The sequence below is a fragment of the Podarcis liolepis genome (assembly GCF_965112155.1).
Source record: "Podarcis liolepis genome assembly, chromosome: 5".
NCBI lineage: Eukaryota > Metazoa > Chordata > Lepidosauria > Squamata > Lacertidae > Podarcis > Podarcis liolepis.
This window is the reverse complement of record NC_139556.1, coordinates 72,454,097-72,481,255: the sequence shown is the minus strand read 5'-3', so window position 1 is coordinate 72,481,255 and position 27,159 is coordinate 72,454,097. Positions and strand designations below refer to the sequence as shown.

Genomic DNA, 27,159 nt, shown 5'->3' with positions numbered 1-27,159 from the left:
GCTGTTTGCGAAGTCATATTATATTGATGCTGCCTTTTGGTTCTAGTTGGGCGGCGGGGGAGCAAAGACTTTGATGCAAACACTTTTTTAAAAAATCTACCTTGTCACATTGACGTCTTTGTCTGCATTCTCTTCACTAACCGGCAACCCACGAGGGGGCGCTGTTGGTTTATGTTGGAAGCTCTTCCTCGCTGGAGTGAATGAGGAGCGCAGGAATCCACCCCCAACCTGTTCTCTGTGTGGGTCGCAGCCCTTTTCCGCTCAGGGGAGGGGGGAAAGAAAAGAGAAACCCACCCACACCAGTTCATGGGTTCTTTCGCCTGCTCCTTTCTCCCCTCGTGGACTTTTCCTTGCAATCACTCCCTGCGTATGTTGAAATGTATGCAAGATGCCAGGGAGGGGGGCGGGTGACACCCGCTTCATCCGTCGCCTGCAGTTAAGCGAGAGCGGGTGGTGATCCACTCGGAGAAATCCTCTCCAAAGAGATCTATCTATGCCTGGATATTGTGGGTTTGCCAAGAAACGGGCACCACACGCCATGCACAATTTCCTGCGCCTCGCTTCCTATTGTCTTTCCTGTTTATCCAAAAAGTTTTCAGACGCCTCCCGTGCCGTCAGTTTCTCTGGATCACCGGGATCGGCAGCGCAGTGTCGGTGTGCGACCCTTTCGTTTACTGTACTTGCACAAAACCGACTTGGCCGAGAAGCCGATTAAAAACAGTCTGCCTGTCAATGGAGAGACTGGGGTGGCGGAAAAATAACTTGGCTGCTCAGTCAGTGCTCTCGGTTTGGAAAGGTGGCCGGCAGCTTATTGCAACAATACCGCGCGCGCGCACACACACACCGGACAGAAAACCCCTCTCCCCCTTCCCTTCCACCCAACCGTTACCTTCCCCCCGGGAAGATATTTTATCCAGAGATTTTTCTGCCCGGAAAAAAGGATCGCGATCTAAACCCGGGTTTAGCTGGCGAGGAAACGGCGCGCGCCAGGCAGGCAGGTACCCCGCGCGCAAAATCCTTTCGCGCCGTATTGGTCACCTCATCCTAGATATTATCTATCTAAATATCATTCAGATAGTCTAGTTGTTTGCTGTTACTGTTGTTCTTAGTCTCCTTTTAAAGGGAACTGTGTAGAGGGGAGTGCAGTTGTTTCATCAAAGATTTTAAAAAAGAAAAGGAGCCGCTTTGCTAATCGCTTCTTTCCAGAGGAATCCGATCCAGAACCTCGCTTGTTTGCTCTCCAAAAAAGAGCCCCGGGAAACTCGGGCTCTGTACTGACGCGCGCCGGGCGTTTGTGTGTGTGAAGTAATGAACACGGAGCAGCGTTTCCCTGCCCGGCTCGGAGGGATTCTTCAGCAGGACGGCGGGGATGGCGATGCCTGCGGTCGGGGAAAGGCGAGCCTGGAAGATCCGTCGCCGCTCAGACACTTTCGCCCCGTTGGACAAGGAGGCGACGGGCGGGAAGGAGGCGCGGCTTGGGACGGGGCGGGGCGGCGAGGGGGACGGGGCGGTGCTTTCTTCCCGAGCAGCGCCTCCGACAGGCGGGCGGGCTTGATGGACGGCTGTACGTCACGGTCCCTCCCCCGCCCCCTTGGCAATGTCTACAGCCTGCTGCACTCCCAATTTAAGCATTTATTCCACTGGGATAGAGGAGACCGGAGCAGCGCTGGCACCAAAAAACCATGGCTGGGATTGTATATTTCTTCACCGTCTTGCCGCTTCTCTTTGGGATTTGCGAGGGGGTTACCGGCTCTCGGGTATATCCAGCCAACGAAGGTGAGTGGGAAAATAAAATTTAAAAAAGCGACGGGGGTTGGTAGTGGTTGGTACCCCGGGCCGATCCGAGGCTCCATCCATCTCCTCTTTATCTCCGGGGTTTGGGGTGCTTCCCCCCAGCACCGTCTTCCAGCGGTAGGGACCGTGAGCGGCCGGCAGCGCGCGCGCTTTGCAGGACGCGCTTGTGGGCAACTTGTGCAGCCAGGAGAAAGTTCGACCCAGGCGCCTGCCTTCCGGACGGACCGATGGACGATCTCCCGGCTGGGCTCCCTCCCTCCGTGCCAAGCGAGGCTGGACAGCCGAAGGGGAAGCGTCGCCAGGGTGCTTCTCCACCCACCTACCCACCCACCCGTCCTGCTTCCTTTTGCCGGAGCTTCGCCCCGCAGCCAGACTCCCCACGTCCGCCCGCACCATCGCGTCGCCCCCTGGACGGGGAGAGGTGGAAGTTTGGAGCGGCGGCGGCGGGGCGGGCTGGTGCCGCCTCGGATCCTCGCCTTGCTGGGGAGCTGCGTTTGCCGCAGACGCGACGTCCCGGCGCGCGCGGCGCAAAAGCGCGTGGGAGCTTGACCTGGATTTTCCGAGATGCCTGGAGCCGACCTGCTCGCAAGTCACGCCGCGGGACCCGCCGCCACGCCAGGAAAAAGGCCCTTTTTATTTTGCGGACGGGGCCAGATCCTTCCCTTTTTGCACCCCTGTAAAATCTAGGTTAGAGCCCTAAAGTTCAAAGCAACCCTCGCCCTTTGCTCCGTCCGCGCGCCCTCTTGCACCTCCTGGCTTGCTGCATTCCGCGGAGGGTGTAAGAACTGGACATTGTTGTTGTTGATATTAGTCTTCGTCTTGGAAATATGATGAGGAAGGAAGGAAGCCTAAAGATCTTGGTGTTCGTAAGACTGATGTTACGTAACCCGGGACACGCGCGCGCTTACACACACACACACACGCAGTTTCCTGGAGTACCTGTCTGGCTTTGCATACATCCAGGTGGCCTGCACGTTCCCAAACCAGCTTGACAAGAAGGGGTGTGTTTGTCTCCGCTGCTCCCTGTTTGTGCGTGTGTGTGTGTGTGTGTGAGAGAGAGAGAGAGAGAGAGAGAGAGAGAGAGAGATGCCCGTGTGTGTCCATCTGCTCGCGATTTGTGTCCTGCAACTCCTAGGGCAAACCTGGCCATGGTTATAATGTCAGAGGCCTGGAAATCACCTGGTACAGAAGAACACAGATGCAGGCAATGTGCAGTTAAAACTTGAAACCGAGAGGCAAAGCATTTTGCAGATGGATTTGCCTGTGCCTGAGAGATCCCTACACTCTTGCATTTTTAAAAAATGCAATGCTCTGTCGTCGTCCCCTTGTTTTTCATCATTTTCTCTGCCGTCAGCAACTCAGCCACACGGTCTCCCCACTTTCCTCTTTTCCTGGTCTTGTTTTCCGTTCATTCCAAGGGATGGAAAAGCCTTATCCTCTCTGGTGCAGGAGCGCTGGACCAATCTGAGAAGGCTTTGTCTGTCTCTCTGTCTCTCTTAAAATAGTTTTTGGTTGGTTGTTCTTGATCTTCCAAAGGGAGAAGAGGCAATGTGTGCAGAAATTGCAAATGATCATCGTTGGCTTAAAAACAACAACAAACTAAATAAAATATAACCATTCCAGTCAGAAAGGATGTTGCATTTGTTTGTTGTAGTTTGAAACCCTTATTTATGATTTATTTAGAACTTGTGGTTTTTGTAGTCTGACTATGGGAAAGCCTGGGGGGGGGGGGGGAGAAGAACTGAGGGGCTGAGATTTCATTGAATGTCTCAGCGTCTTTAAGTTAAATCTGTACCAGGGGAGCCATTTTTCATGTCCCCACCTCTTACTCCATCTTTAACAAGAGGCTTAGGAGGTACAAAGAATGCAGTGGTGGGCCTTAGTACACACTTAGGTCCCCCCCCCACATTTTTGTTTGTTTGTTTCCTACAGAATTAATACCCCCTCCCTCCTCACTCAATGCATCCAATCTCTTACTCCTAGAAATATTACCCTGGAAGGTGGATTAAAAGGAAAATACACCTGTTTTTTTCTTGCAAGTGTCATTAAACACCCAGAAGGTGGAAACAAAACATATTGGGTTCAGTGTTTATGGTGGCAGTGATACACCAATTTGGATTACACTATATGTCAAGCTGTGTGCTTCACCTGCTTCAGAAATTCACCGACATACCCCTAAGAGATGTGCAATTCATGAAACAGAAGTGACGGACGGTGTAAACAAGGACATTTATTACAAGACAAATGAAATTACTTTCATGATACTTCTTATTGGAGTGTCTACATGTTACATACCTCGTTTCCCACCACAGGTGTATATATATAAGCCTGTCCTTTCACTCTTCCTCAGCTTTGTAAATCCTTAGCTCTTTGTGAGCAAGTCCCTTGAAGACTACAGTGATACTTTCTTCACAAGACTGTTCTGCATGGCTAAAAACAGTGGCACATCTACATGGGAATAAACCCCTTGGAACACAGTGGGGCTTCTGATTCAGTGCAGATAGGATTGTGCTGCATATAAATGAGGGGGCTAAAAAGAAGCATTGCTTATCAGTAGTAAGATTTTTTTATTTTTACTTGATTTCTTTAAGTGTTTAACCGCCAGGCCATTGGCCTTGCAACACCTTTTGTACAGTTGTGGGGCGTAGTTCAGAGAAGGAGCTGTGAGCATGGAGGTTCTCAATTCATAGAATTGTAAAGGAACCCAAGGGCCATCTGTTCCAACCTTCTGCAGTGCAGGAATATTTTTGCTCAGTGTGGGGCTTGAACCCAGGACCCTGAGATTAAGAGTCCGTCAACTGAGCTATCAGTCAAGAGGTGACTCTAGGATAGGGTCAATGGGGTTACCTCCAGAAGTTGTTGGATTCCCACTTCCTTCAGCCCCAGCCAGTATGGCCAATAGTCATGGCTGTACCACATGGGATACCTTTGCACTAGGAAGGCACTATGGCAGTAGGTGCAGAATGGGAATACTAAATCCGTCTTGCCCTGTAGGAGTGTTGTAAAGGTTACCGTGATGTGTGTATCACATTCACCACTGTGGAAATTCAGTGATCCATAAAAGAGTTAGTTGCATTTAATTAACAAATTAACCATACATAACTGAAGCCTCATTAACTTCCACCATGAGATCTAGGCAGTATGTCTAAACACAGTGGTGCTTACTCCCAAGTATGTGGGTATGCATGATTATGAAGCATTTGCGCAGGGATCTGACTAAGGGGCTCATTTCTTATTAAGGTAACTTTTTTACTGGATCACGGCCACAAAGTTTGAATAAATATTGATCTCTAATTGAAAGTAGCCCATGACCACTGGCGTGACTGGTTAAAAAACAAAGCGTTGGTATAAATCTTGTCTGAGTAAGGATCTTTCTTTTCACATGTGGAAATAGTCAGGTAAAATTTTTCTAGAAACTTCGCCTGAGTTTCAGTAAGTGTAACTTGTCATTTATGTTTGTTCCCCCCTTTTTGCAGTTACCTTATTGGATTCCAGATCTGTTCAGGGTGAACTTGGGTGGATAGCAAGCCCGTTGGAAGGAGGGGTAAGTTCTGCATCCCTATCTGATCATCTAGGTAAAATGGAATGATTAGTACGTTTCTGGTGAATCCTAATGGCTCGATTATTGTTGATTGTGGGGAGAAGGTCACATTTCTTCCGTAGCCTGTGATGTGAATTACACTTTGTTGGAGAAACCTTATACTCCCAATGCATAGCTCTGTCAAGAAGGAAACCGTAGAGAGTGGAAAGAGACTTTCAGAATCTGATCAAAGAACGCATATTTACAACCCAACCCTAAGAATATTTCTCCCAAAGTAAACCCTGTATAGTTCAGTGAGGTTTATTTCCTTGCAAGGCATCTATGCATGCTCACTCGGGTGCAAGTTTCTGAGGGTTCATTGAGGCTTACTCCAAGGTAAGTTTGCATAGGATTGTGGCCTTAGATACAATAAATGTCTACACTTGCTTCTTCCAAAGAAGTGGAGTTATAGCAGGGATGGGGAACCTGTGGCCGTCTGGATGTTGCTGGGCTCTAAATCCCATCAGGCTCAGCCAGCATGGATGATGGCAATTGGGTGATGGGTTTTGTTGTCCAACACCTTCTGGAGGGCTCCATTGTTCCCAAGCCCTGATTTAGGGTGACCACTATCCAGTTCCCAGATGGCAGGATTTGTGTTAGCTTGGGATCAATTCAAAAGGTGTGATGCTACCTTAATAGATTAGATATTCTAGTCCATGAGGTTTCTTTCCTTCCTTTAAAAAAATCAAAATCAAAAGCTCTGCTTTGGGGGGGGGGGCGGACAGCAGTGCAGTGTATAAAGCAAAGCAGAGCAAAAGCTTCTTCTTAATCCATTGCCGAATGGTGAATGTTTAACACATTTGCAGATCTGGACTCTGGGAGAGAACGGAATCTCGGCTTAGCCAGGACTCTGTGCAGACGTTCACTCTTAATTTAGCAAAGGATTTGTAGACAAATACCATGCAGTCAGTTAGTCTGCTGAAGAACTGCTGAGTACACCCTGATTCTTACTGTAGGTACTGTGTCCTCAGCATGCCATGGGATCAGGAATTTTTATTAATTACCAGGGGTGGGGAGAGGTGCAGATAGAAACCGCCACCTTATTTTCACTGCCACATATGCAGGGTGAATATTAAGAGCAATTTCAGGGAGTGGGGGGGGGGGAGAAACAACGCACATGGTATTTCCATTCAAATATGCTCAAATCCCTTTAAAATTAAATGGAAACCTCTTCTTGCTGCGCTTAGAGGCAAACAATTGATGCCTAACTAAGTCCAAATAATTAAAAAGAGCACTAAAGTTTGGAAAGATTGCCAGTTATATAATAAACAGGAAGGCAAATTCCTTCAATGGGCTAATGAAATATACTGTAGTTGGACGTCCGTCGGTCCTGTAATTAAAAAGAAGAAGAAAGGTGGTGGGCGGGGAGGATGGTGACAAATGGAAGGAATGCGAAGCTGTTTATGTAGCGATGCATTATGCATAAGCTCTGAATTAGCCCTATCATGGGAAAATGGAGTATTGTCCTGCTCCCATTGTTGCTCTGCCCGAACTTGACTGCAGTCAGGTTTTGCTCTGCCTGTGCACACTGTGCTGTCCCTGGAACCATTCCCTGCCTGCCTCCCCCAGCCCTAGAAAAGGGGAATGATTGACAGGCCTCTGGCGGTGCAGACAGCACACATTCACTGTTGATTGCCGGCAATTGCCCTCATCTTTGACAGTGGGGAAAGGTACAGCTTTATCTGGGTGAGAGTCAGGCATCTCAGTTAATCCTATACCCTGGAAAGGTCAATGAATTAGTCTTTCTTTCTATGCACCCATGGGGCATGCCTTCTGTAGATTCAAATATCGCCATTTTGAAGAAGTCAGCAATTGTGATTGATTGGCAGAGGATGTCCCTATATTAATTTTCAAGGTGTTTGTGAGTGTATGTATCTGTGACTTACGTTCGTAACATACGAAGCCTGAGGAGAAACGTAAAGAGGACTAGTTTCAATAAATCCATGTCTCTGTGTGCTGCCTTTTCACGTTGGCAGTGGGGAAAAATCAAGAGGGCTTAGTCTTGTCTTCAAGTCTGTCTGCAGGAGTGCCTTGAAAGTGCTTTCGTATAGCTGCATATGCTGCAGATTTGTTTCAAAGCGCTGGGAAAAGTAACACTTCTCCCTCCCTCTGCCTTCGAGAACACCCAAAGGTATAGAGCCTTCACAGATCAGCACGGCCTTCATTTTATACTGTGTATAAGCTCACTGTACGTTGCAAAGCCCTTGGCTCCACCCTCTTTTTATGGATCCAGAACGGGTCATTCCTGAAGTGTGAAGTATTTTATGTGTTAATATGAGACGTTGGAGATAAAAATAGGCCACTTTACCAGTGAATAGCGCTATTACTAAATCTATAGTAGCCCTAGAGGAATGAATGTGTTACATTATAAATTTAATTAATGATTTACCTTTAAAATTCACAGTTGAAAGGAAATCCTGGGTCTGGAATGCTTTTACTGTGGGATTATTAAACCATGGGAAGAGTTGGTTTAGAAAGCCGAAATGGAAAAATAGAGAGGAAGTGTTTGTTTTTGACAACACATTTAACGTTTCAAATTTATAACGGTTGGAAATGTGTGGGGGGGGGGGCATTTATAGTATTGGGCCATTTGCCTCAGATATATTGAGGCAAATGTCTATAAATAAACAAACACCTCTTGTCAAACAAAAACCAAAAGGGAGAAAGTCAGAAGGGTTTTTGCAGCAAGGAGCTACTGAATGCAGCCATGTTCCTTTCATAGACATCAATAGGCTTTGGAGCCAAACTTCTTTTGTGCAAAGAGGCAAAAAGGAAATCCCATGGACAATTCTTATTTCCCTCTCCTCTTCCTTCCCTCGCCCCTGCACAGACTATAGGCTGATAACGTGGAAAGTGGTAGATCATAAAGGGCAGGACTGTAACACAATGCTCATTTCATGGCAGTTGTAAATTAGAGAACTCTGTTGCTTACATCATGTTAGCATTTTACACCGATAAATGGCTTTCCAGTTTTCCCTGGTTATTGATTTATTCCCCTCTTTCCTTTTTTTAAGGGGTGTGTGTGTGTGTGGATTTGCAACCATCTTCTCTAGGCAATAACTCTGATACGATCCTTTTGATAGTATCATTTTGATACTATCCTTTTTGATAGTATCCTTTTGACTCTGGTGACGGCCAGAGATCTATAAGCTGACCCAGCTATCAAACTAGATTCTTTTTAACCTAAACAGGACCAGAATGGTTACAAACATCAATGGAAATGTACAGGATACATTAGAGTTGTAGGCTGGGTCCTACAGTGTCCATTTAGCAGAGCATGTTTAATACTTGATTGCCAGGAAGTTGGATTCTAACTGTTCCATTTCCCCCCCACCCTCCGCTCCCTGCATGCTTCATTGTATAAGCTGGAACCTTAGAATTTAGCTATTATTTTGCATAAATGAAAAAAAGGTCCTTCCCACCCTTTGAACCTTAATTCAGCAGAACGGTGCTCCTTTCTCAAAAAGAAGAGACAGAAAAGGCCTCAGCAGTAGCTTTCTTTTCTGTATCATGTGATTAACATAATCTCATTTAACAATGTTCAAAGCTCTTATTGACCACTTCCACTCTCCTTTTCTTTTATGATATGTTCATCACACTCCTGCTGGAATGAGGCTTGATAATACAGAATCTAATTCATTCTTAATCAAAGTTTCATTTTTCTGTGGGGTGGTTATTATCATGTTGGGCATTCTAATTTTTTTAAAAAACCAGTCCAGAATTTAAGAAGAAAGCTCACCTTTCAGTTAGGCAATTCTTCCATTGTTGCTATTAGAGTTTAAGAATGTAAAATTGTGTTGTCCTGAGGTGCCTTAAGCCAGAATGCTTGAAATGGAACCAGCGGGTGCAAGCAAAAAAAAATATAGGTATGCTTGCAATTCATTGCGATCATTCCAAAGTGGTGACTATAGAGATAGAGAAGCGAGTGGCGCTGTGGTCTAAACCACTGAGCCTCTTGGGCTTGCTAATTGGAAGGTCAGTGGTTGGAATCTGTGTGAACGTCCTATTGCTCTGTCCCAGCTCCTGCCAACCTAGCAGTTCGAAAGCACAGCAGTACAAGTAGATAAATAGGTACCACTGTGGTAAGAAGGTTAACAGCATTTCCATGCGCTCTGACACTCGTCATGGTGTCCTGTTGCGCCAGAAGTGGTTTAGTCATGCTGGCCACATGACCCGGAAAGCTTTCTGTGGACAAATACCGGCTCCCTTAGCCTGGAGGGATGAGCACCGCACCCCATAGTTGCCTTTGATTGGACTTACCCAGAGGTCCTTTACTGTTTTACATTTACCTCAGAATATAAATACAGAGAGGCAAATGATATATACACACAAATATATTATATTTTATGGACTGAGAACTTCAGATATCTCATCTTTTGCCAATCTGGTGTCGTGCAGATAGTTTGGATTGCAACTTCCATCAGCCCCACCAGCATGGCTATGCTGACTGGGCTTGATGGGGGTTGTAGTCCAAAATTACTGCAGGGGACCAAGCATGTGAAGGTTGAGTTAGTCTGTGCAATGAACGTAATAGGTATTTGCTGATGGCTGAAGGTGGTTGAATAGGGCTGGAACTGGGCATTACGAGTGGTTCTGGAAAGTGAGAGAGGCTCAGTAAGCGGTTGCAGTGTAATAGCTGGGAGTGCTAGTTAATGGAATTGTGGATTCTCCTCTGCCATAAGATCACTAGGTGGCTTAGGCAGGCTGCTATTCTCTCAATCACAGCCAGGGTCTCTCCCTTCTACATCTGTAACATAATGATTCTGCTCTATATTTCAGGGGTTGCTGTAAGGATGACTTGCTTTGTACCAAGTTAGACTATTGGTATATTGAGTTCTGTGTTGTCTACACTGACTTGCAGTGGCTCTTCAGGGATTTAGGGAGGGGTCTTTTCCTAGCCCTACCTAGAGATGCCAGAAATTGAACCTGGGGACCTGAATGCAGAGGTGTTTTGCCACAGAGCTGCAGCCTTTCTTTCCTTTCCATATATGTGTTGTTGTTTTATCATAGTCACCAGATAGTATTGCAATATCCTGCATAGATATTGATCCGATCTCGTTCGTGTTTCCTGTTCTGCCACTCATGTTGCATGCAACCCTGGGCAAGTTTCTTATAGTGCAATCCCATTCTTAATTCCTCAGAAGTAAGACATATTTGGGCTTGTTCCCAGGTAAATATGTATCGGGTTGCCACCTTATATCTTGGTATCTTGTTTAAAAAAAATAAATCAACATTTATATGCAGAATACCTGTTCAGGTTGCACAGTGTTTGGGTTTTATAAGACTCCAAGCTACGAAGATCTATTCAGATCATGACATATTAAGGTTGATTGCAAGCTAGCATATATCCGTTTTTCTTTGGAAAATATCACTTTCCTGAGGTCTTCAATTAAACTGCTATTAAAACCTGATTTCCTTTTTAGTATATGGCTTTATTTTTGCTCATGTGTTTGAAGCACCCTGTATGTTCTGATTTTTTTAATGGCTTCTGGTATAAATAAACGAAGGCAATTGGGGGAGAGAGGAATTAATTTATCTGGCGGTAGCAAGGTTTGATTATGCTTTTCACACTCTTCCCGTCTCACGTTTGTCCCTTTTGGTTCTTCACAGTGGGAGGAAGTGAGTATTATGGATGAGAAAAACACTCCAATCCGCACTTATCAAGTCTGCAACGTGATGGAGTCCAGTCAGAACAACTGGTTACGAACTGATTGGATTCCCCGCGAAGGGGCTCAGAGGGTTTATATTGAAATCAAGTTCACACTCAGAGACTGCAACAGCTTGCCAGGTGTCATGGGGACTTGCAAAGAGACTTTTAACCTCTACTACTACGAGTCGAGCAACGATAAGGAGCGCTTTATCCGCGAGAGCCAGTTTGCTAAGATTGACACCATCGCGGCCGACGAGAGCTTCACTCAGGTGGACATTGGAGACCGGATCATGAAGCTCAACACTGAGATCCGCGACGTGGGGCCCCTGAGCAAGAAGGGATTTTATCTGGCTTTCCAGGATGTCGGCGCTTGCATTGCCTTAGTGTCTGTCCGCGTTTTCTACAAGAAGTGCCCGCTGACAGTCCGTAACCTGGCCCAGTTTCCGGACACGATCACCGGGGCAGACACGTCCTCTCTGGTGGAAGTTCGCGGCTCTTGTGTGAACAATTCCGAAGAGAAGGATGTGCCAAAGATGTACTGCGGGGCAGATGGTGAATGGCTGGTACCCATTGGCAACTGCCTGTGCAATGCTGGGTATGAAGAGCACAATGGAGAATGCCAAGGTAGGGCCCCCCTGCATTGTGCAGTTCATTAGGGGCTGGTGTTCATAATTGAATCAGAGATGAGAATCGGTGGAAGGCTGCCCGTAATTAGCAGTCCCTGTGGGATGCAGTGGGATGAAGGGGTCTAATGAGGAAGTCCAGTAGTTCCAGGTGGCAGGGCTAAGGAGTGCATAATACTGACAGAACAAATGGCACCACCATAATCGGCAGAAGGCACGGCACATTTGCTATCAGAGGGTAGATTAGAACTGGCTTGCATCTCCCCATTCACATTTGAATGAGGATGGAAGCCATGTTATCTGAGCCAGTGCTGTTTAAAGGGGCAGAATCAATTTCTCTTCCTTTCTTTTTTTAAAAGGTGAGATTCCTATTCCGGCTAAAAGAAAAGGCACAGCAGCAACAAGCTGTCTCCTCCTTCATGGCAGAAGACAGAAGCTTCTTTTTGTTTTTCAGGGGCCCTAAGGAATGACTCTTTAGTGTCTCATTTGATAACTTTTCACGAAATAATCCTTGAATACGTGACATGGCTGCTTTTGTGAAATATTTTTATTTCTCAGAAAGTCTCCATTGTTTCCTTTACAAAGGAGCATGCTAGGAGACTCTAAGAAATGCAAGAAGTCATCTGTTTGCCCCTCCTCCTTTCCCCCTTCTCTGCAGAATTAAGGATTAAGGTTCTTATAAAAGGCAGCTTATCTTAAAGAAAAGAAAAGGGAGGGGAGATTTAAATCGCCTTTGTGGGCGCCTGTGATTTTTAGTTATACATTATCATGGTTTTATAGATAGGTTATTACTGATTATGGACTTGATTGCCCCCTTAGTCGCATGTTCAGGATCAGTCTCTAATGGCTCTTTTTGCCAAATGAATGCCTCTTTGTATATGTTGCTAAACGGATGAGGCCCAGCGATGCCAAGGCTGATTCATTTTAATTGCATTTTGTTAAGGGTAATGATTTTTAAAAAAAGATGTATGTGTGTTTTTAAAATGTATGTGTGCAATATATGTGGTATAGGAAAAAGCAAAACATAACACTGATTTCTGTAATATAGGTGTAAAATGGCATCTTCCTCCCACAAAGCATTTCATACTGAGATGGTTTTATATGATCATTTATGGGCAATGTGAAGTTCATTATTATGCATTGAAATTAAGAGTTGGCAGGAACGCAGCTCTGAGCACAAACATTTTCCTTTGCTATCATACTTCCATCAGATATGTTCATGTCAGTGGGGGGGGGGGAAGCAGGGGTAGGGGGGGTGGGAGAGATGAGCATATCTTATCAGCAACACAATTATGAAAGGTTGGAGTGAGAATTGAAAAATGAATTGCATTATGACAAGGCACATGTCTTGAGTAAATTATTCTGTCTCTTGGAGTGGGCAGGAAGTTGGAAACCTTTGCATGTCAAGAACAAACAAATTGTTACCAACATGCAGATGTCATGCTGAGTAGATTTTGGGGGGAGAGAGGGAGATGTGTTAGCATCAAAAGAAATTTCTTAAAATTATTGCTGTTTTTCCTAGTTTGTAAGCATTACTTCTTTCATTTCATTTTTGCATGGTTTAGCTGGTGGGAGAGCAGGTGGACCAAATTAGAAAGTTGTGCTTTGCAAAGAGATTACTACTCTGCATTCTGCTAAAGTGGGTGTTAGGGGCAGTATTGGCTAACCCTGATTGATGCCAAATTAAAACACTCCTTAGTCAATGACCCACACATTATTATCTAATCACATGACAGCCATAGTGTTGTGTGGGAGAAATCACTTGTGATCTTTTGGGGCAGGAACTTCAGGAGGCCCCCACATTTTTTAAAAAAGCAGTAGGTGGTTGAAAGTGACATTGACACAGAAAATACTTGATAACTCTCTGTTCGGCTCTACTGGACTTATGGAAACTGATTATTCACACCTTAAGTTAATGACCAATCCTGATGAGATCATGTATAAAAGGAAGAAAGAAACCTTTTGTCTTTTGCATCTCCTGTGTTTTAAAACCCTCCCGTTAAACGTTCCATTGGAAGAAAATACAATCCAGCAAGCAGTCTTAAATTGTTAGCCATTTCATCAGTTGTTGATTGTATTTTCCTTGCAAAAAAAAAACACATTTCTTCCAGTTCCAAGACAAATGTTTTTCTCACTGTTCCCTAAGCCCACAGGCTTTGCTATGAATCACTTGTTAATGGCCATGTTTACTTGGAATCCAAACTATTAGTGTACAGGTGAATCAGATGACTTTGGATTTGGATGCTCTTGCAGAGGCTGAGTTTGGTTATTTGGTGTTTGGTAATCGCTATTCTTGCCCTTTAATATTTTTGTGTGAAAATAAACACCATCTAGAGAGCCAAAAACATTGTTATAGAACTGGGCAGCCAGCTAAAGAGAAGAAAGAAAACCATTTCAAGGACACAAAAGCTTATAAAAGAGTAAGCTTGGAGGGCTGTGAACAGGTTCCAGACCGATTTTCCAACAGCACGGCTGTGGCAGGACAAATGTAGGAGTAGGTCACAGGTCACTCACTTCCTCATCCATCTTCCTCCCGTGATCCCGAGGTCAGAGTTAAGATTGATTAAGATCTTAAAAGCTCGACAAAGGCTTGGTGGGCAAAACTGGGCAGGCTGGCTGATGGGTGGGTGGGTGTGGAGGCAGAGGGTGCCCCTGTTGTTTTGAGATCTAACATTGCTCATCTGCTGCAGTCTTCAGAACTTTGGGGACCAAAAGGTATTTCCTACTGGCTTTCTTTCATCCAGCAGCGTATGTTAATTGAGTTTTTTTTAAAGAAAGAAAGAACCAGAAAAATAAAAGAAGACATCGGGTGATGCCAGGGTAGCACCCCAAAGCAGCCGCGAGTTCATTTAGTGTCTGGATCTTGAATAACATTTTCTGAAATGGAAACCTTGTTCTCTCCCCCCATCCCTATTCAGTTGTCTCTTCTAAGTAAGAAGAACGTGTTATTGGGGTTAACAGAAGCTTGAACTTGCTGAGTGGTTTCAGCGAAGGAGAGTTATTCCGTGGGGACTTGGCAGTAGTCAGAAAAAGAGAGCAGGAATCAGGGAAGAAGCAGGATTCCAAGATCAATAAACAAATCAAAACCCAATAATCTATTTTTTACGAGTTCTCCACTATGTCTGTCTTTAAAATTAGCAATCTATCGTCGTGAGAATATTGCTCGTGTGTGTTGAAAGTTGCACCTGTAATTTAAAATATAAGTAAAGGAAATGTACACTTGATTTCCTCAAGCTTATTTAGCAACCAGTGTTGTGTTTCAAAAAGAGAGTAAGAACTGCATGGAAAATATTATTAATGAAACATGAAATTACCTTATATTTGAGGCATATCTCAAAAGCTAAGGTAATTACTGCTTTAAGGGGGGGGAATGTAGCTGTTGGCTGATGCTCTTTTGCTAAAAGATGCCATTGGTGATTAAAATTGTTTTGTTACACATTAGCTCAATGTGGTTTTGATTTTTGTTATGTAATTTCCTTATCAAAGCAAGTAGATGTAATATATGGAAAAAGCAGAGAAGATGCTAAATCAAGCAAGTAATAGAATTGCAGCTCTCTGTAATTGTTCTGATGCAGTGAAACCTGTAAGTTAAATTTTATGTATCCCATTTAAGGTCACTGCACCATAAAATCCAGATATTTTAATTACATTTTGCATAAACACCCCAAGATTTCAGCATTTTGTTGTATGTATATTCTCTTTTAGGAAACTTATAAAGCCAATTGGCAGAACATCCCAAGGTTTAAGATACGTTTTTGAAATCGCCTTCTTTTTGCCAGGTTTGGGATTTCCCTTGTTTCCCTTCTGCCTTTGGTAACAGGATCCTTAAGCAGGAATAATTTAGATGCCATAAAATAAATACTCATATAAGAACTTTTTGTTGCACTAGGGGAGTAAAGTTTGCCTGTTGTTCCTAAACAGGAATTCACCCTTTTCTTTTCCCTATAGAACATATCTTTAAAATGTTAATGCCTGTTCTGTAGACAAATAGCATATACATAAAAGCAATTCTAAACTGCAGTTCTGCTTCTTCCTCTTATTGAAATCAACATGCTCATGAGTAAATTTGCGTATCAGCTTTTGGATGTATCCAGGATAGCAAAACGATCCGTAACATTTGACTTGTGAACTGGTTGCTTGAAAATAAGGGAGTGCATCTTTGTGAGGGTATGTATGTGTGAGCATGTGTGTCTGTGTGTGTAAAAGATCAAACTTATTTTTTAAAAAATGGGGGAAGTGTTTTTTTGTTTTTTAAATTATTTGGAGACAAATTTGTGGCAGGTGTTTGCTGTTGGGTGGTTGTTTTTCCTACACTGAAATGTTTTGTAGTCCTTCTTTTTCTAAATGTGAATTGTAGCAAACTCTGGGCTAAGGTTTCTGAATAGTATTCAATCTTTCCAGTTACAGTGCACGAAATCTTGTATGTTCTTTCTAAGTTGTAGCATTGGCCATAGAAATAGAGCCTGGCTTTTCCATGGGCTATTTGTCTGTGTTTGGTCCACTGATCTTAGATCTTTATTGGTGCTTTGAGGGGACTTGATAAAGGAAGACTTCAGCCATCCCTTATGTCTTTTGAATCGCTCTTTCTCTCACTCCTCCCTACATTGCCCTAAACTTGTGGATCAAACTCTGCTCTCATTTCATCTGATTCTGCTTACTTCTTTTGATATACTTTGTGGGAGCAGGTGAGGTCACATAGTTTCATGAGCTGGAAATAATTAACACTTCCATGACTAAATGGTCACTTTATGAATATTCAGGTTCTGCTTCACTCTCCCTGGGAAGCAAACATGTTGGTTTCGTTCCCATTGCTCCCAGTGGAGAGGGATGAGGTTTCCCCTGTGAATGAGGATTGTCAGCTGTCTGGCCAGTTTGCCTTTTGCATGCAGCAGATTCCTCATTTGCATATTTTGTATACATCCTCATGCAAAGTAGCCCACCCATTTCCCACTTTCACAAAGGAGATAAGCGCTTCCTTTGGGAAGTCCAGAGGAGAAGCTCCTTCTATTTATGCATATCCTAAAGTCTTGGGTTTCATGCAAATGCATTTGATCAAAGCTCTTTGTTTAAGAGATAGGGAGTGAATATTTGCCCACCATTCCTCTTTGTGGCCCAGTCTTTCCACACAAAAACCCACACAGGCCTTGAGGCCCTCTCGGCCTTATGGGAAATGCTGACTGCTGAGGCAATACAAAACTGTTAGAAGGAGAATTCACACTTTAGGTGTGAACTTCATCAGTGTTTCCAAGGTTTTGTGAATAAAGGGACACTGAGTGCAAGTCAACTTGGGTAAAGTGGTGTTGTGTTAAGCCTTGCTAAAAGGCAAATCAAACCTGATGGCAACTTTATGAAAATCATATTAGTTTGATCAGCTTAACTAAAATTACTCTTCTTTACAAAAAAAAGAAAATCTTAAAAGAGATGTAGCCCTTGGTGATGCATTACATATACAGTTATTTTCTTTTTTCAAATATTATATTCTGGCATATCTATCTGGGCCCCACCTGCATTATACATTGAAAACAGTATCATAACAGTCATGTCTCCCCCTCTCTCCAAAAAAAAAAAATTCCCATAGGAATGATAGTTTCTTAATGGTGCTATTTTTCTCCGGGAATTATAGCCCTGGTAGGTCTCTGGTAGGGGTCTCAGATGGTCAGTACCCTTAACAAACTACATTTCCCAGCATTCTGGAGGGATGGCTCAGTTGGTTAGAGTATGGTGCTGATAACTCTTAAGGTTGAAAGTTTGATCCCCATATGGAACCGCTGCATATTCATGCATTGCTCTGGGTTGGACTAGATCAGGGGTCTGCAACCCGCGGCTCCGGAGCCGCATGTGGCTCTTTTACACCTTTGCCGTGGCTCCGGGGCGGATACTAGCGAGGGGAGGAGGCGCATTGTGCGCCCCGACACTCCCCACTGTGGCGGGCACTGTACTGGCTGTGACGTCGCATGGGGGCGGTGCGTGTGTTAGTCACGCACCGTCCCGACGTCACCTTCCCGCCCGCTGTCAGATCGCAGCTCCGGAGATATAGTTGTTTTAAATGTCGCAATGGTTTTGCGGCTCCCAGGTTTTTTTTTCCTTCGGAAACGGGTCCAAGTGGCTCTTTTTGTCTTAAAGGTTGCAGACCCCTGGACTAGATGATTCTCAGAGTCCCTTCCAACTGTGATTCTAGGATTCTAAGACCTGACTGTTTGAAGTGGTATGATACTGCTTTGAAATTTATAGTACAGATGGGCCCTCAGAAGTGAATCTCTCAGAGTTCAATAGAACTTGCACCTAGCAAAATGTGTAGGATTGCAGCACAAGAGGTTTCTTTAACACCTCTCCCCTCCTTTAATGCATTCACGTAAGACGACCATTTGCCGGATGTACCTCAAAGCCACAAACGCCACAGCCCTTGACCCACATGACACCAGCTAGCCTGTGGCAGCCTACATGTAACTTGTAACTTTATTAAATGGTGCCAAAACACAGGTATGCATGGGACAGTTTGGTTGAAAGGTTTATCGATCTGAACTATGGCATCTGAAGCATGTACACACTTCATTTACAAAAGAAACCCCCTCAAGTATGGATTGTTTTCATTTTGTCTCTTGCAAATCAATGGTATGAAATCAGAACCAAAATCCATGCTAGATCTATTTTCTCTAAAAAATAACAGGAAAAGGGCATATCCCCCCCCCGTGAATATGCACACAAAGCTTTTTGATGTGCAATTAGCGTTTAACTCAAAGTTAATTTCACAGAGCAGTAAACTGCAGAGTGTCAGGCCATGTGGCGTAATTAAGCAGAGGTTTAAAACAACAAGGAAACGTGCGGAAGCTTCGATTCAGGCCTGAGCAGCGTTGAAGGAAGTGAGACCATTTGCTTCTCAGTATAATTGGAAGGGCTATAAGGATTAAATAATACCAAGAGGCACCTTTTGTCTGGCTTTTGGTTTAACCTCTCAGGAAAAGTAGTTTCCATCTAAAGAATTTGTGTACTGCTGCTGCTGTTGTTCTAAAGTTATGAAATCGAGCACTTCCTCTAAGCTATCTAGATCTTTTGTGGCCCAACAAGAAGAAAACCCAGGTGGGGGGTCCAGGTACGGGCTGTTTCAATGGCCCCAGAGCAGACCTGAGGGAAACCTCCCTGCACCCCCCCATGGCCAATCTAGGGAGCAGGCTTGGATTCAGCTCCTGATAGGTACTGTGGGCTTATCCCCTGCCGCCTACCCAGGTCAGACTATGACCTTGAGCTCCCTCATTGGGGGCCCTATGGAGTGCCTCCACCACCCTGCACCACTGCTGCACTGAGAGGGTGAGCAGACTTGGTTTAATCTCTCAGTAAAAGTAGTTTCCATCTAAAGAATGCCCTGCTGTTGTTGTTCTAAAGTTATAAAATTGAACACTTCTTCTAAGTTTTCAAGATGGTCTGTGCACCTTTTCCTAATTCAAAATGTCATTGGATGCAGTCATATAGGTCCTGATTCACACACCCGATATCCTTCGACTCCAAGTTCCCATCAGCCCCAATCAGCATTGCCAATGGCCAGGGATAATGGGAGTCGGAGTCCAGCAACATCTGGATGGTCAAAGGTTCCCCAGCCTTGCATGTATCATTTTATATTGAAATACGGGACAATCCTTTATTATGCAGAACAGGTGGCATTCCTAAGCACATTGATACAAATAAGAATGGATAGTGATAATGTCTGAGAGCTGCATACAAGTTCTGGGAATGACAAAACTCCTTTTTTCTGATTGTATCCTAATGATCCTTGGCTTCAGTTGGGCCCTGCTTTGAAGATATGCTCCCTCCCAAAGTCATAGATGCTAATCCGAAAGTAAATGACACATCCTCCTTATAGTTATGACCTCAGTGCTATAAATGATTCAGAACCTGACATTCCTGCCTGTCACCTGGCGTTCCTGTCAATTTATCTGTAAGTTTCTGGGCCTCAGGATTTTGTGGGTTTTGGCCACATCATTCCAGGGGACCCAGTGCAGCAACTGCCACTCCCTGCTAATGGAGGTTGGGTTCAGGCTTTGAGAAAAACAAATGCAAGATGCTGTGGTTCCCTTAACTGCTTTTGGACGTGGCCTTTGGGTGCAGGAGTCTAAGTGGGATCTGATTTCAAAAATGGGTTGGCCAGGCAATGGCTGGAGGTGTGTTATGCATGTGTTAATCAGGGGAAATAATGCATGCAATTTGGCACTGAGTGGCAGGCTTGAGTAGCAGATAGTATCTGAGGTTCTGTCTACAGGTTATTGATGGCCGAAAATGGGGGCAAACGGATATCTAACATGCATGTGATTACCTCTCCTGTCTACTTTGGTTGTCATAGGGGCCTTTGATGCCGTTTCAGAGTAGCATTACGGAAAGAATGTTAACAAGGTACACCTTTCCTCAATCGTAGTACTTGCAGTAGTAAGGAAACTGCCTTGAACCTTGTGCTGTATTGATTTTGACAGCTCTGCTTTGGAGTCCCCTTTCCTCTAGGAACTAAATTGATACCAGCACTTGCCGAGCATGAGGGTAGAATTCTTAGACAATTAAAACAACAGCAGCATTGTGGGTATTTTTATCACCTTTGTCAGCTGAGCAAAAGGACAGTTTTCATTTGCTCCCATCCCCTATGCATGAACATATTCAAGGAGTGCTCGTTTGCTCAGGAGTGGTGACAAGGGGCAGAGAGCTTGATATCTCAAACTTTGTAATAGAATGCTGGACTTGGAAATGGGAGGTAGTGGCTCAGTTTACCAGGAGGCACATTATTCCTGTCTCAGTTCCCATCTCTAAACTGTGATTGCCAATTTTTACGTGGGCATTAAAAGTGCTCTATTGGTGAGCAAAGGTCAGATCACCTGGTGAGATGAAGGAGGTTTGAGGAAAATGAAGGGAATGAGACGTTTCTGTGCTCAGGTTTAGGTCCAGACTAATGATCTTCATTCAAATTGCTTTTAAGCAAAGCCAGGCTCATGAAAATCTGTTCCAGTATCCTTAATAAGCTATGGACTGCCAGCTGCTTAAAATCCTTAAAGCATCATTTGAAACAATTCCATTGATAAGGCTAACTTCTCTTATTGGCAGGGATACTTTACTCAGCAGTCGTACAAACCCACGGTACAGTGTCTTAATTATCCAGATAATCCTGTTTGCTTGTATTTTTTTAAACTATGAAGTGCTAGGTAATTATTCAATTCTTAATAGAAGTCAAATGGCAATGTAAACAATAATTAGGATGTTAGACAGACTAATGCGCTTCAAAGCAAATTGGATTTTTTTTTTCATACTGTTCAGCATGAAGTCCCATAAAGCTAACAATTTAGTGGCAAGGAAACAAGTTCCATTTTGTTCATATTTTATGGTGTTATCTCTTCATGCCTTGTTTGAGAGAATAACAGTTTGTCCCAATGAAGCTGCCTGCTCCAGAGCCAAATGTCACTTTAACAATCGGCTCCCTGCAGTTTGCTATTTGGCTACGCTCTCCCATGGCTCCAGATTGGTTCTTTGTCTGCTTCAGTTCCAGCAGGTCAGGGGTTAAACAGAATACTGATTTCCTCCCACAATATTGACGGCAGGTAAATATGGCCAGGACTGGTGCTTGATTAACATGCAGCCCATGTTGGAGAGATTTGTCCCCCGGTCTCTCTTTTAGGCAGAAGATGTGCTTACTTTGAGATTAACATTTCCCTCCTTGGCTGTTCTTTTCTTCTGAATTAGATGACTTTGAAAGCAGCTCCATTTCCCTTTGATGCATTCCCCCTAAGCCTTAAGCGGAGAGCCTTCGAAAATTCGGGATGCGTTTGAAGAAGTCAAGGTTTTCTTTTTCGAGAAATGGAGATCTGGATTAAAACTGTTGGGCTTCCCGCTTCTAGCAGCGAGAGGGTCTAGCAATCTAGATCCCCAACTTCTCTGAATTTTACCTCATGGGGAGAAAAAAAAACACCCTTTGTGCAAATGACCCAAACAACAAGTGCAAAGCAATTACAGTTCTCAGTAATTTTCTCTCTCTTGTCAACTTAGCGGTTATCGAGCATTTCTCTCTCCCTCTCTCTCTTCATAAATAGTTCCCGAGACAGTTAATTAAATCTTGTCTTTGTCTCCATTACTTCCATTGTATTCAGCCACGACTCAAGGGCAGCTCTCACTGGTAACAAAGACAGGAGGAAAGGACGCTGCTTCTTTCCCCGATATTTTAATCATGGGGTTGTCACACAATAATGCTCTTGGGTGGAGGGTTTTGTTTAGTGGGCACTTCGTGTTCTCACCAGCATTTGAGTGACTTGAACAATTGTGTCTCTCTGCCCGCCATCAAGACTTCTTAAGAAAGGGTGCTAGTGTTCCTCTGCAGTGAGGCCAGTAATGAATTACAGCTGTTTTAATTACACCTACTTTAATTGTTTTCCCAAGAAGAGCAGGTGTCTTAGGAAACAACAGCAACACAGAATGAGCGAAATCCATCCAAAGGGTTAGATCTTCCTGTGTGTTGGTCTCAAGGAATACAACCATATACTTTTGTTAGCTTCCATTTTTATTTTTATTTTTAAATTCAGCTCTTGAGGTTTCTCACCAGGTCAGAACCACAGAAAAATTGCTAATTCATTAGCCTTGCTTTCCATATTAGACCACAGATTAGTTAATTTTGTTTTCCTTAAAAGTCTATTTAACTTTGGGTTTATTCTTTCTCCCTCCCTCCCATCTACCCTGTCTTCACCTACCAGTGCTTGGGGCAAGTAATAAAAGTTTAAAGCAGCTGGTGGGGTGGAAGAATATTTTGCAGGGGAATCCCAATCCCACAACTGCTTAAATTTGACTGCGGAATGGCAAATCAAACAGCAAAGCCCTTCTGGAAGGTACACACCAACAGTGTACTTCTATGAACTTGGTACTTGTAGTGTAGTTATTTGTTTTCTCCCTTTCAAGGGTTTTCTGTAGCTGAAAAAGACATTCCCACTTGGGAAACAATTTCCTTTTGAAGTGCCCAGCCTGTCAATGATTGAAACCACCACAAGGCAAATTAGCATGTTAAAAGAACTGGATCAATACATTTCTCTCCTCTTCACTCCCCACTTCCTATATCTCTTCTTGGCGTGTGAGAATTTTGAGTACCTTCAAGAGTTATCACTCTCAGCAGAGGAGCCAGTTGGTGTTTGAGTGTAACAAGTGGTGTGGGTAACACGAGATGTACCTTGGTCAAACTCTGGCTGCTTGATCCACTTCCCAGACTCAAGTACAGTCTTTTGAAAATGGATTCAAGGAAAATTGACAGCTTTGGGAAGCACAGTCAGTTCATGTAATTATGGAGTGGATTAGAAAGTAAGTGTAGGGAGAAACAGGAGATCAATACAAGGGCACAAGTTGACTGAACTCATCCTTAGATGTTGGAGTACTCAATTTTGTAACATTTAACATGAGTATGTAGAAGATTTCTTTGGGCTTATCCAATAGGCACGTAAACACACACACACACACACACACACACACACACACACAAATACAAATGAGGCAACAACCCTACTGTTTTATAAAAAGTGCAGAGACCACAGACTTGATAGATAAATTAACAGCAGTGCTGTGAACTGTTAGAAGCAGTCTCCTAGTTGAGAACAGCAGGAGTTTGCTAATTGTTTTAAACAATGTGTGCTTTGTCGCAAAGGGATTGTTTTTGTTTTAAAGGAAGATGGAAAAACGGCAGCCACATGCCACAGATGCTGGCCACTTGGCTGGGTTTCGACAAGGCTAGGAAGGTCAACCGCCACCCTCAGAGACCAAGGGCGGTGAATAAATTTAATTAATAAATGGACACATTCAACCCTACAGAATTAACTGTTGCTGAACCCATGGGAAATGTGACGCTTTTCACATTTGCTCTTCTTTAAGAAGAGCTTGGTGGTGCTCAAAGGCTTACAACCGTTCTCACTGACAAAATTTTCTCCCTGCTGAAAGTATTATTGTGTATTTCATGCCTCCCATTCTCTGTGATTAATATGGCGCAAAATTATGCCACTCAGTGACAGAGAGAGGTTTGATCCACCTCGCTAAAAGAGTTTTGACCTTGACTGCTCCTTTGGCTGTAGGCAGTACATTTAAACTTTCTGCTTTTACATTCCCATCTGTCAAGCATGGCTGACATTAACCTTACAGAAGTGTTTTAAGAATTAGGGAGTGTTTGCAAAGATGCCTTGAGGATGAATAGGGCTATATATTCCTCAGCTGGCCGGTACCTTTTCCCTGCAACTGTGCTGGTGTTTTAATTAGGGAATTATTTTGACTGATGATTTTTTTCTGGATGCACTTTACCTGATGCTATAACGGGAAATGTTTTCCTTGGAAATATATTCCTGCTTGTCTTATTTCTGGCACTGCAGTTAGTAAACGCAATTTCTTGGAAGCAAAGGTATGTCTAGCCGGCTCTAATTTATGAGATCAGATACAGTCATTGGAAGGGGGGGGAAAAGAATGTATTCCACATTCCTAGGCACTAAAGGGAAAAAATAGAAGCCAAATTCAAATTAAGTTCCAGTTGTCCAGGGGTGAGAATACCTGTCAAAATTCTTAAGCACCAGCATCAACCTGAACAATGATGTGCCTGGGATTTTTTCCTTCTCCCTGGCATAGATTGGAAATATTATTTCAGCACTTTTGATACCCAGAGTCTAAAGGAGAAATGACCATCCTCTTGCCTGTGAGTCCCGTCTGACCCTCCAGCTGTTTCCAGCTCCTCTCCACAAAAACCTGTACCTTGCACTTCAGACTCTAGATGTGAGATGGGGAAATTGCAGCCTTCCAGGTGTCGTTGGACAACAGCTCCCATCCTGTCTGACCATTAGTCATGCTGTCCGAGGCTGATGGCAGTTGGATTCAACATCTGGAGGGCTACACGTTCCCTATCCCCACTCTAGTTACTTCAATTGCTGCTGGCATCTTGCTGGTCTTGTGGCAGCTGCATCTCTAGATGAGCATGAGGGGGCCCCCAAATGCACAGATGCCATGCATTCTGTTTCTAAAGTGGGTGTACATGTTTACCAGAACTGGGTGGTGAATTCCGTCCTGCCATCTCTTACTGCAGTTTTGGAAATCAGTTTTGAATGGTTCACCATGTGAATCGTTCTTCCGCCCTATCATCCCGACATGCTCAACTCAGATTTTTGTATGCCAGCTAAAACATTCAAGCTGTGATGTTTGTAGGATAGGGCCAAAAGCTAAAAATCCTATGTGTTTGCAGTCTGTAGGGTTTGGGGGTATTTTTCTTCTTGGTAGCACACAACCATTGCCCTTTCACTGCTCTTCATATAAAGCTTTTGCAAGTCTTCGTCCCTTTCCTTTCAAGTCCATCTTGCTCCAATCTTAAAGTGCAGAAGGGGTGTGTGTGTGGTGTCTGTGAGAGTGTAGGGTTCCCACAACCACCTTTGGCCACTCCCTGTGATGGCTGGTGCCCATTGTGGTTGGTAGGCTGGAAAGCAGGGAGCCCAACAGTAGGTATGGACGACGGACCCAACAACTGACAGAACCAGCTAGTTCTGGTTCTGCCCCATCTTCTTCCTTGCTGAACTCCAGAATTGGCAAGACGAGGGGGAGCCTGCTGGAGTGGTTGTAAGTAAGAAGACATGGAGGTGGCTGAGAACATGCTGAGGTTGGTGGGGCAGTTCCCCATTTGCCCTAATGGACCAGTTTCCATTGGCCACACTCTCGGTTGTTCAGCCTCTGGAGGGTTAAATACGGCTGAACAGGTCCACAACAATTTTATTAATGTTTATATACAGCTCACCAGGTGGGGTGGAGCTATAGTGCTAGCTTTCCAGGAAGTGGGCAATATTGCTTATTGGGAGATGGGCATCTGGAGGTTGGCACTATGCAAATGCACCAGCAGACGTGCAGGATTGGTTCCACTGGTTCCTGTGCGCTGGCATGCCCACCACTGCTTTTCTCTCCCTCCCAGTACACAACAGTGACCCACCTGTTGTCAGGCTAGCATAGTGGACTCTGTCCCACACAGAGAGTCCCTAGTGGTGGTTTGACTGAGATGCCTGGCTATGTTCTGGTTTTTGTCTGCTGTTTTATTTTTAATTGTTTTCTGCTATGCTCATTTCACTTATTAGGAACTGCAAATAGCTAAATTTGTTCATGTGCAAATATTGCTTTGAAGTTTGCCCTTCCAAATTCAAACACATTTCTGTCAATTTGTGTCCTTTCTTTCTGGGTCCCGGCTGACCCTGTGAAGACAAAATGATTATGCAATTAATAAAGGGAGAGTCCTTGTGTTGCTGTGTTGTTGAGTAATGACTACTTCACTGCCTCTGCTGTGCGGCTTAGAAAATTCGATAGAATAGGTGGCACTCACTATGCCAAGTATTTTTAAGGAGCAATTTTCTCTCTCAGCATTTATTAATTTAACCTTGCAAGGATTGAAGTCAACGTCAGTCCTCACACTCATCTGTGCCATTTTCATGATGCCAGATTGCACTGGGAGTAAGAAATCTGGTCCTTTGCATTGGATGAGGAGGTGAAAAAATGACTCAGAAGGTGACTAGGTACGGTGACCGGTTTTGTAATAAAACTGTATCTGGAAAAGCCAGGCGAAAGAAAGACGGAGGGTAAAATTATATTTACCAGCAAATACTAGCACATACTGGAAAATTCCCCGAACAATTTCCCATGACATTCTTGATGTCCATACACTTGGGGGAATATCTGCAGTCTACTGCTAATCAATTTCATACTGGAAAGGTAGAAGTTACCAGATGATAAATGACTCTTGCAAAGGAAACACTTAGAAAATTAAGTTTTGTGGCTCACGTTCAATGTAAAGACATCTTTCTTTTTAACCCCCCACCCCCACAAATAACTAGAACCTTGATTTAGAATCGATTTTGCCTTTTTACCATTTTTTTTAAAAAAACCCTAAGTACACTGTAAGTACACATAGCATGATTTTCCTCAGGTGTTATGAAATATTTACCATGTTAAGGAGTGTACCTGTACTTATTAATCCACTGTATTATAATCATTAACCCATATTCTGAAAACCCCATTAAGTGAACTATCTTTTCCCTTCCCAGAGCTCATGTGGGGTATGCCACACACCCAATTCGTGCAGTTTATAAGGAAATCTGATTGGTTGGCTTTGTACTTCTCTCTAGGGACCTGTGGAATATAGAACCAGGATCCTTTGGATCTGTGTTCTGCTGCTGATCCCACATTGTGAGCCAACTAGATGCGTGTAATAACAAACATGATTCAGTATCTAATGCACATGGATGGGTGGCAAAATGAAGATGAATGCTGGAGTGGCGGAGCTAAGGAAAGCAGAGCCATCTCCTTTTCTGAGATTTCTGTTCCTTTTGTCTTCTCTCCCTCGACTGTCAACCAGCAACAACCACTCTATCAGGCCATCAGGCAGGTGGTAGCAAAAAGAAGGAATGAAGTAGGGCCTCTCCATGGGCTTTGCTTCGGAGACCAGCTCCTACTCTCTTTCCATACCAGAGGGTCTTTAAGAACCGGGAGGCTTGAGCATGGGTAGG

At 44.0% G+C, this 27,159-nt stretch overlaps 1 protein-coding gene across 2 annotated transcripts in view; it reads left to right on the top strand.

The window, feature by feature from the left end:
• The first annotated feature begins 1,621 nt into the window (after positions 1–1,621).
• The window catches only part of EPHA4 (EPH receptor A4), a 155,898-nt gene continuing 130,360 nt past the window's right edge, over positions 1,622–27,159 (top strand). For both annotated transcript variants that reach the window (XM_083506371.1, XM_083506372.1), the window contains exons 1-3: positions 1,622–1,776; positions 5,271–5,338; positions 10,985–11,648. In XM_083506371.1, the coding sequence (XP_083362497.1) occupies positions 1,683–1,776; positions 5,271–5,338; positions 10,985–11,648 (826 nt within the window). In that variant the 5' untranslated portion in view covers positions 1,622–1,682. The remainder of the gene's footprint in view (positions 1,777–5,270; positions 5,339–10,984; positions 11,649–27,159) is intronic.